Genomic DNA, 11,001 nt, shown 5'->3' on the forward strand with positions numbered 1-11,001 from the left:
CCAAACTTAGTGTTAGAATATAACACACATATGGGCGGAGTGGATCTTTTAGATAGTATTTTAGGGCGTTACAAAATCTCAATGAGAACCAGAAAATGGTACTGCAGAATTTTTTATCATTTAGTTGACATTACCATCATCAACGCATGGCTTCTCTATCGGAGGGTAGAGAGGCAAATAGGAACCACAGCCACAATGTCAATGGAAAAATTTCGTGCTCAAATCGCCAATTGTCTGTGCAACGTTGGGCAGAATGATTCAAAAAAGAGGGGGAGGCCATCTTCTTCACTTGACCGAAATTTAGAACAGAAAAAGAAAAAATCATCTTCAACCGCAATTCCTCCAAAAGATGTAAGAACTGACAACTTTGATCACATTCCGAACTGGAGTAATACCAGGCAACGATGTAAAATACCCGGCTGCAAAGGATTTTCTTTTATTTTTTGTGAAAAATGCAAAGTTCACCTATGTTTGAATAAAAATAAAAATTGTTTTGGTAACTTCCATCAATAAACTGTTAAGACCATTTTTCCTTTTTTTTTGTATCATAAGTGCGTGTTGTAGCATATGTGATACATTTAAACAAAATTAAAAAAATATATAATAAAAAAACAAAAGATTTTTTTAAATATTTTTTACCCATTCACAGCACTAATACCTAATCAAAAATATTTTTTTGAAATAAATTTAAAAAATCATGCATTGTAGGGTTAAACAAAAGCTTTTAATAACGTTGCGATTTACACGACTACAGGCTACACGCTTAAAATTTAAAATGAAACAAGTGCACGCATTGCACGCATTTATATGCCTTGACCACAAACAAGTAGTTTCCTGAAAAATCTTTGTCGCGACATATTTTTTCCAACTCGTTGCGACCTGAAGCGGACTGAAGCGTATATCTAGGTATACCTATTAAATTTGAATCGGAAATATAACTAATAATATTTAGAATGTTATAAAGTAACTTTAATACATTAATTAATAATTAATAATATTTACATATGTATAATATTTTAAAATAATATGTGTATAATAGTTTTTGAAACAAATTATTAAATTTTAAAAATATTTATTAAAAAAATATTTATTCAGTTTTTTTTGGGGCGGCTTCCGCCCCTCTGACCTGCCATTAAAATCTAAAGTTAATCAAAATTTGGTTGGTGTAGGTTATCCCTCTCATGTAATCAATAATGCAGTGCACCATAGTTGTGACAAATTAAAAGTTGATATAGAAACCGTATCAATCATACTTAAAATGTTCAACTATTTTAGTATTTACACTGTACGAGTTGAATTACTAAAAAAATTTTGTGAATTTGTGGGCACAGAACATGAGACTCTTTTATATCACTCTAAAACTAGATGGCTATCTTTGTTTCCCGCTATTGAAAGGGTTTTAAAAATGTTTCACGCCCTCAAGGCATATTTCTTGTCTTAAGATGATGTTCCTCATATACTTAAATCATTTCTTGAAAACGATTTTTCAGAGGCCTATCTTTTTCTTGTCCATTCTTTGATGTCTATTTTCAATACAAATATAGAAAAGATTGAACGTCAGAACAATTCTGTAGTGGAAACAATGGCAATTTTAGAAAATGTTATTTTTACTTTAGAAGAAAGAGCAGCTAACAAATTCATTCCTTTAAAAGTTCGAGAAATTTTTAATAAGTGCATTGAAAATGGTTTAGAACGCGAATGTGACCAAATAAAATTGGAGCTATTTGATTTGTATAATAATTCAATTCAATATTTAAAAAACTGGCTCAAACCATTTGAAGAATTCCAATGTTTCAAATGGATGAGCTTAAATGATATTACTAATTATGATTGGGATAGGGACGTTATGCCCTTATTAGTATATTTACCATCAAAAGGAGTCGAAATCGATGACACTAAATTTTTTGATGACTTTTGTAACTTAAAAAAATATATAATGGAAAAGTTTGACTCTAATGACCACAATTTGCCTACTAACGAAAAATGGGCAAAATACTTTAATGAGAGTATTTCTGAAAAAATATTTTTACAATTACTAAAAGCAGCCGAATTTCTTTCTGCAATCCCATCTCACAATGCCAATGTGGAAAGAACATTTTCACTTATCACCGCTCAGTGGACCAAAGAAAGAAATATACTGCTTTTATCTTCTGTGAAAGGAATAGTTATGACTACCTATAATTTCAAACATATGAGTTGTTTAGAGTTTTCTGATTTTATGCTTTTGCCAGAAAATTTTATTTTTTTAAACAAAATACAAAGCAGTGAAAAGTATCTTTAAAGTGATTGAATTATTTTTGTTTTGTTATTGAATTATATGTGTACTTTGTAACTCAGTTTCTAATCAAGTTTATTAAGTTTAAATAAATAATTTAAAAAAATATGATTTTGGTTTTGTTTTATTAGAAAAAATCAAAGTTCATCTCGGCTAAATGTTTTTCGTCGAGAAAACGCCAAAAAAAATTTTTAGTAAAAAAAAAAGTTTTCCGGATTTTCTTCGGATTTTCGTTAGGGCTTGTCCTCGATAGGGAAGTTTTGATCTGGTAACCCTCGACTTAGCGGATGGGGTGGAATAAGAAACTGTTATATGCGTTCTCTTGAAGTTGTCCAAAAATGGATAAAAAAATTATATATGATAAAAATAAACTTTTTTTTGCCAGTATTAGCAAAAAGCTGTTTCCTTCCAATCAGCTTTTTGCTAATACTGGCATATTTGATTTGCGACAATTATATGTGCAGAAATTGCTAATGAGCCTAGATAAAGGAGACATCTGTTGTGTTGAAAACCTAGTTCATTCCTATGCAATTCGAGCTTAGAATCAGAATCTTTAATATTGCGGAGGGTTGTTGGGTGGGGTCAGAATTAAAACAGAAACCTGTTTACCGAAATGTCGACGTTTCGACTTATATTAAGTCATCCTCAGGACACTGAAATGGATTCAAGTAATTACAGAGATAAAACAAAGTAATTTCAAGTACATAAAAAACACTATTAAAATATATGCTCTTTAAGTTACAAAAATTAAAACAACAAAAAACAAAAACCACGACACAGTTAAAATTGCATTCAGGTACAATCCGTTAAAAAAAAATTTTTATAAAAAAAACAGTATAAAATTAATTATTTTTTTTTTTCTACATTACACCTCTTACCTAAGTCTAGGTTTCTTAAGTTATATTTAAAACACATTTATAATAGGAGCGTAGAATTATTTTTAACATGGGTTAAATTATAGGTGTTATTGTGGGTTACAAACTAGAATCAACAATAAGCCAAGAAACAAATGTGTTTATTCTTCCGAGCGTTTATTTATTTAATTTTTATGATTCAATGTTATGTTGATAAGTTAAGGATTAGTAGATAAGGAAGACGTATGTATCTATACGTTCAAAACCAGAAACTTAATTTGTTAATACACTGTGTGATCTAAATTTGGGACATACACTCTTTGACAAAAATAAATTTTATGTTTTAGTTTTATCTTTTTGGTAGTAAATTAATTAAATTACTAACTCGCAATTAAATTAGTAACTCGCATTTAGATCATGCGTACACACACTGGAAAGTTTCCCTACTAGAAAATGATTTAAAATTTATTAAACAAACTTGTCGAGTGCGGCCCTGTAGCCCAAATCACCTCACGCGAGAGCGCTAGCAACGCCACCAACGGCGAGCGCCACTCCAAGTTGCGACGCAGCCAAGCAACACGACAACCAATTCTTTTGATTAAAATTATATAAAATTAAGGCAATAAAAGTTTATTTAATTCTTTTAATATACATATTTGTATTAATACGAGTCAAGTGCATTTTTCCAACCAAGTCTTAAGCAGTTAGGTGAACCAACAGAGTATTGGGACACGTTAGTCATTTACATAGTCTCTACCAAACTAGACTTTAACACGGCACGGGAATGGGAGAGGATTAAGGCTAAGCATAGCCATCCTTGCACCCTCGAAGATTTTAAGTTATTTTTAAGGCAACGGGCAGACTTGTTAGAGAACATGGAGATGAATTGTCAAAAATTGTCTAGCGAAAAACGGGTTTCACGCGAGAATTATGTTCCAAGAAATAATAACCGCGGTAATTCACGAGGCTTATTCGTAAATGCAAATAGCGACAATGCAGTTAGTAACAAACCGAAGTATACATGTCCATATTGTAAATCAGATCATAACCTCTTTTATTACACGGAATTTTTGAAGCTTTCTATACCCGAGCGTATTAAAAATGTAAAGGAATTAAAGTTATGCATTAATTGCTTACGTCCTAATCATTCATTCAAGGATTGTAGGTGGACTAACTGTAAGCTTTGCGGTGCGAAACATAACACCATTTTACACAAAACCGAGCAAAGAACAGAGCAACCCAATGCAGCAGTTGGGGTGCATACACCATCGAACATTACCGATACACAACATACGAACATTAATCTCGATACGCAGTATACGGACATACAAACGACAAATTGTAATTTCGCGGTAGCAAAAAACGCAATTTTATGTACAGCCAGGGTTCTGGTACGAGACTTTGCAGGAAACTTTGTAGCGGCACGCACACTTTCTAATCGGCCGCAGTACTACAGCTGTTTTGGAGCCATCAGTTAAGGCTATACCAGAAAACCAACTGTCGCAGTATCAATTGCTGCAGAAGGTTTACGAGCAATTTTGGAATCGCTGGCAACACGAGTATATAAGCGAGCTCCAAGAGAGGCAGAAATGGAAGAAAACCAAGGGCAATTTGAAGGTTGGCCAGATAGTCCTAATCAAGGATAATAACGTTCCCCCAATGAAGTGGCGATTCTTTTGATTAAAATTATATAAAATTAAGGCAATAAAAGTTTATTTAATTCTTTTAATATACATATTTGTATTAATACGAGTCAAGTGCATTTTTCCAACCAGTGATACAGTCCAACAAAACTGTTAAAAATACTTTACCGAATAACATATTTTTGTCTTATGAGCAATCGCAATTTTCGTACTATAATTGTCATTTTAAAGAACAGAAACAAAAGCAAAAAAAGAAATTACAAAGTCTTATTTTGGAGCAGACTGGAATTGACAGTATAACAACAAACAAAAAATGGTTTAAAAATTTAACAAAGTACACCTTTCCAAAAAATGTAGAAGTAACTTTAGCTTTGGGCAATAAATTTAATCTACCTTATGATAATCATAACTTTCCTCTTGAGCAGATTATAATCGATATAGAGTATGCCATTGGCCTTTCAAATAATTATGAGTTAAAAATACAAAAAAGAAACCAATCTATTAACATAATTACTAATTTTATAAACTCATCTATTCTGCATAAATTAAATAAATCTGAAAAAACCCTCCTAAAATACAGTAACGAAACGAAAGACTTCTTAAAAAAACATAATAATATCTTAATAACTAGGGCTGATAAAGGCAATGTCACCGTCGCGTTAGATAAGGAATAATACCTACAAAAATCAAACCTTCTTCTTTCAAATACAGATACCTATCAAATTTTAAACAAAGACCCCACTACGTCTATTCAGAACAAACTTAATAAACTATTAGAAAACTTGTGTAAATCAAACTTCTTTTCAAAAGATCAAATAAAAAAACTAAAATGCAATAACGGAGTGCCTCCAAAAATGTATTTTTTACCAAAAATACACAAAGAAAATACTCCTCTAAGACCAATTGTAAGTTTTGTAGGTTCTCCAATATATAATATCAGTAAATATTTAGCAAATTTACTTAACTTAGCATTTGAAAAAGATCAATTCTACACAAAAGACTCCTTTGAAGTAGTCACGCAATTGCAAAATTTTAAAATTCCAAATAACTTTATTCTAATATCATTATACTCTATTTCAGAAGTGTTTAGAGCAATAAACTGGGGAATTCCGTTCTGTTTGGCTACATTTCGTGGTAGTTCATAGGCGTAGGTACTTATAATATTTATGAATTTAATTTTCACGGATTAAATGCCTTTATTTTATTTTTTAACGCTTTGTAACATGCAAAAATGGGGTCAGGTAATATATACAGACTATAAATACTTTTAAATCATATTTTAAACGTTAGTAGTCACTGCTACGCTGTAGTGTAATCACAATATTATTATCCCAATATTTAAAAAATGGAGGTATTCAGTCCAACGAAAAGATGTACTAAAAATTCTCCACTATCGCTGAGTGAAAAAGTTATTATTTTAAATGTACATGATTGCATAAAACACGATTACCCTAGTTTTACTGTACAAGAAATTGTTGAAAAATGTTCTCGAATGAGTGGAATTGGAAAGTCCACCATTTTCAAATTGTTGCGGGAAAGAAAAGTAGCAGGTCAAGTGGAATCTCCCAAGCAAAAGCCAGGACGACCTACAAAAGTCCTTGATGAAAATGCTAAATGTATAATTCAAAGTAAAGTTCACTCTTTTTATTTTAAAAAGGAAATACCCACCCTGTACAAAATTTTAATGGAGCTTGGCCGAGATGACAGTATTCCGTTGATAAGTAGAAAACTTTTATGGAAAACTTTAAAAAATATGGATTTTGCCTGGGAAAAGCATAACCGCAAAGCACTTTTACTGGAGAGCGACGAAATTGTTTGTTGGAGACGACAATACTTGAGAAGTATCAAGCAGTACCGCAGGGAGCAAAAGAAAGTTTTTTATCTTGATGAGACGTGGATTAACAAAGGTTATATAGTCCAAAAAATGTGGCAAGACAAAAATATAACCAGTGCTCGCCAAGCTTTCATAGAAGGCCTGTCTACGGGTATTAAAGTACCTTCGGGAAAAGGAAAAAGACTTATAATCACACATATTGGAAGCGAAGAGGGATTTTTAAAAGAAGGTCTGCTAACCTTTGAGTCGACTCGCACAGGAGATTACCATGAAGACATGAACTCAGACGTTTTCGAGGACTATTTTGGTGAAATGATAAAATTTCTTCCGGCTAATTCGGTGGTGGTTATGGATAACGCAAGCTATCATTCACGGCGAATAGAGAAGACGCCAACTTCAAGTTGGAGAAAGCAAGAAATTATCGATTGGCTGACTGCAAAAGGTATTGCGTTTGAAGCAAATTTGATAAAAAAAGAACTGCTGGCAATAGCAAACTTACACAAAACTCGCTTCATGAAATACGCCGTGGAAGATATAGCCGAAAAATATAATATAACTGTACTGCGCTTACCGCCATATCATTGCGAACTAAATCCTATAGAACTGATATGGGCGCAGGTAAAAGGATTTGTAGCAAGACAAAACACGACTTTTAAAATGAAAGATGTTAAGCTACTGTTTGATCAAGCCATTACGGAAGCGACACCAGAGAATTGGCGAAAAGCAGTCCAGCATGTAATTAAGCAAGAGGACAAAATGTGGGATCTTGACAACCTCATCGATCAGACAGTCGATCCTTTAATTATAATGTCAAGAGGTGATGACAGTTCGTCAGATGACGAAGAAGACTACAATCTATTATAATTTAAAATTGTTATACACTGTTCAAAAAGTGCCAGATCCAAAAGTGACATTTTCAACTATTTTACTCTACATATTATGTTCAATAAATTTGTGAAAAAAATATATTATTCCATTTAAACAAAAATATTTTACATTGAAACTAATACCCAACTAAGGTAGTGGCATAAAATATTGGTGGATCACCAGGTACCACTTTTGCATACCTAATGAGGTTTTATTGCTCTACACACTTCTGAAATAGAGTATAGATGTAATATCTTTATTTACCAACATACCAACTTATTTAATTAAAAATATAGTTCAAAATAAATGGCACCTTATCAGAGACCACTGTAACATCCCTTTAGAAGAATTTTTAAGTCTTTTAGAGTTTGTATTTGAAAATAGTTATTTCAATAATATATATTACAAACAAATCTATGGTCTTGGAATGGGTAACTGTCTATCACTATATGTTCTGATCTGATTATGTCAGAATTACAGAAATATTGTATGGGGAAAATAAAATTTAGGTTACCATTTTTTAAAAGATTCGTTGACGACATTGCCACGTGTATTCCAAAAACTAAAATAGAAAACATAAAAAGTACATTTAACAGAGAGATTTCTTAACTACCAATCAAATTACTCATTTAAACAAAAATTAAACATAGTTAGCAACCTAAAATCCCGCGCAATAGCCTTATCTCACTCCAGTTTACATAAAAAAAATGTTAACAAAATTAAAGATATTTTACTAAAAAAACAATTTTCCTCATAAACTATTAAACAAAATCCTAAACAATAACCCTACACCTATTAAAGTCAAGGAAAACCAAAACCATAAATTTGCAAAAATTCCTTATGTCAAAGGTTTGTCTGGAGTTGTTTCTGTTGATGAAGTCAGAATAGCGTTCAAAAATTAAAATACCATCAACAAATACTTCTCAAAACTCAAAGATAAAACACCAAATGAGTTACAAAGTGGCGTGGTTTATAAAATACCCTGTTCTGATTGTCAAGCTCTGTATGTGGGTCAAACGGGCAGGTACTTAAAAACCAGAATTAGCGAACACGAAAGAAGCGTAAAACCAACGAACTACGCAGCATCTGGGAAGACTGCTCTAGCAGAACACTCCTTCAATCAACAACAGCAATTTGATTTTAACAGCACTCGGATCATTGGCAGAGAATCAAATTATAAAAAAAGAATTTTACTAGAAATGGTTAATATAAAAAAGTATAAAGAAAGCATTAATGAAAAACAAGATACCGATGATCTAAATGCAAGTTACTATAATTTAATTAATTTACTACCAAAAAGATAAAACTAAAACATAAAATTTATTTTTGTCAAAGAGTGTATGTCCCAAATTTAGATCACACAGTGTATTAACAAATTAAGTTTCTGGTTTTGAACGTATAGATAAATATATAGTATTGAATCATAAAAATTAAATAAATAAACGCTCGAAAGAATAAAAACATTTGTTTCTTGGCTTATTGTTGATTCTAGTTTGCCCACAATAACACCTACAATTTAACCCATGTTAAAAATAATTCTACGCTCCTATTATAAATGTGTTTTAACTATAACTTAAGAAACCTAGACTTAGGTAGGAGGTGTAATGTATTAAAAAAAAAAAAAAAAATAATAATTTTATACTGTTTTTTTTTTATAATTTTTTTTTTAACGGATTGTACCTGAATGTAATTTTAACTGTAACTTAAAGAACATTTATTTTAATAGTGTTTTTTATGTACTTGAAATTACTTTGTTTTATCTCTGTAATTACTTGAATCCATTCCAGTGTCCTGAGGATGACTTAATATAAGTCGAAACGTCGACATTTAGGTAAACAGGTTTCTGTTTTATTTCTGACCCCACACAACAACCCTCCGCAATATTGGTGATATATTATTTATTATTATTATTTAACTGACAATATGCAAACTCATGGATTATAAGCCTAAATTGGAGGAAGTGATGAATATGGGCACTTTTAAAATGTATAAACTCTTACCTCCATATTGTATAGTGGCTGAATTTGTGACTGCCACCAGCTGTCCGATGCTTGCCAACAAAAAAACTACTCCGAATCTTAAACACATTTTGATATAAAAATGGCGAACCTCTGCTACTAAAAAAGACGCAGCTTAAACTTGTATGGGAACAAATTTCTATAAATACTCCTTTATAAAGCTGCTCGGTAAAAGATAAAACTTTTTGTGAATTTACTATTACGAATGTTATACTCTATTGCAGAAATGTATAGAGCAATAAAACCTCATTAGGTATGCAAAAGTGATACCCAGTGACCCACCAATATTTTATGCCACTACTTTAGTTAGGTATTAGTTTCAATGTAAAATTCATTGTTTTCGTCGAGTACAGGTAGTGCCACTCGGTTTTGTGTCAATTTATGAGTTTTGCCCATTGTTATCCACTGATAAACATTGAAAACGGTTCGTCAAAGGCGTGCAACTGGGACTTGTTTTTTATGAGAGTTAATATCATATGTTACCTTATGATTTATGTAAATGCTATTTTATTTAAAAAAAAAATAGTAAAAATGTAATATAATACGTATGCACAGGGTATCCCAAATTCTTGGGTCAATATCGGGAACTGGGTAACTTTTAGAGATACAGGGTAGGTTGAGCTGGTTAGATTAGTAAAAAGTTGCGCAACGTCATGCATAACAAAATGCCTGCCCCATGTTAGCCGGCGAATTTGGGACACCCTGTACATGGTATAATATATACCTAGATATAAATTAAATTATGATAGATAGAAGTGTTCGTCATCTGACGAGCTATCATCACATCTTGACATTATAATTAAACGGTCGACTGTCTGATAGATCATGTTGTCAAGATCCCACATTTTGTCTTCTTGCTTAATTACATGCTGGACTGCTTTTCGCCAATTCTTTGTTAAACAGTAGCTTAACAATACCTTTTGTAATCAGCCAATCGATAATCTCTTGCTTTCTCTAACATGAATTTGGCGTCTTCTCTATTCGTCGTGAATGATAGCGTGCGTTCTCCATAACCACCACCGAATTAGCCGGAAGAAATTTCATCATTTCACCAAAATACTCTTCGAAAACGTTCGAATTCATGTTTTCATGGTAATCACCTGTGCGAGTCGACTCAAAGGGTAGCAGAACTTCTTTTAAAAATCCCTCTTCGCTTCCAATGTGTGTGGTTATTTTTTTCTTTTCCCGAAGGCACTTTAATACCCGTGGACCGGCCTTCTATGAAAGCTTGGCGAGCACTAGTTATATTTTTGTCTTGCCACATTTTTTAAACTATATAACCTTCGTTAATCCACGTCTCATCAAGATAAAAAACTTTCTTTTGCTCCCTGCGGTACTGCTTGATACTTCTCAAGTATTTTTCGTCTCCAGCAAACAATTTCGTCGCTCTCTAGTAAAAGTGCTTTGCGCTTATGCTTTTCCCAGGCAAAATCCATACTCTTTAAAGTTTTCCATAAAGTTTTCTACTTATCAACGGAATACTGTCATCTCGGCCAAGCTCCATCAAAAT

At 32.2% G+C, this 11,001-nt stretch overlaps 1 protein-coding gene across 12 annotated transcripts in view; it reads right to left on the minus strand.

Annotated features, from left to right (window-relative positions):
- The window catches only part of LOC126745325 (C-type lectin 37Db-like), a 501,974-nt gene extending 492,267 nt beyond the window's left edge, over positions 1–9,707 (minus strand). For 4 of the 12 annotated variants that reach the window (XM_050453103.1, XM_050453102.1, XM_050453118.1 and 1 more), the window contains exon 1: positions 9,474–9,702. In XM_050453103.1, coding sequence (XP_050309060.1) covers positions 9,474–9,561 — 88 coding nt within the window. In that variant the 5' untranslated portion in view covers positions 9,562–9,702. Of the gene's footprint in view, positions 1–9,473 lie in introns of all 12 variants that reach the window. The other 8 variants (XM_050453099.1, XM_050453107.1, XM_050453113.1 and 5 more) reach the window with 7 other exon arrangements.
- Positions 9,708–11,001: the final 1,294 nt, after the last annotated feature.

Source organism: Anthonomus grandis, chromosome 15 (genome assembly GCF_022605725.1).
Source record: "Anthonomus grandis grandis chromosome 15, icAntGran1.3, whole genome shotgun sequence".
NCBI lineage: Eukaryota > Metazoa > Arthropoda > Insecta > Coleoptera > Curculionidae > Anthonomus > Anthonomus grandis.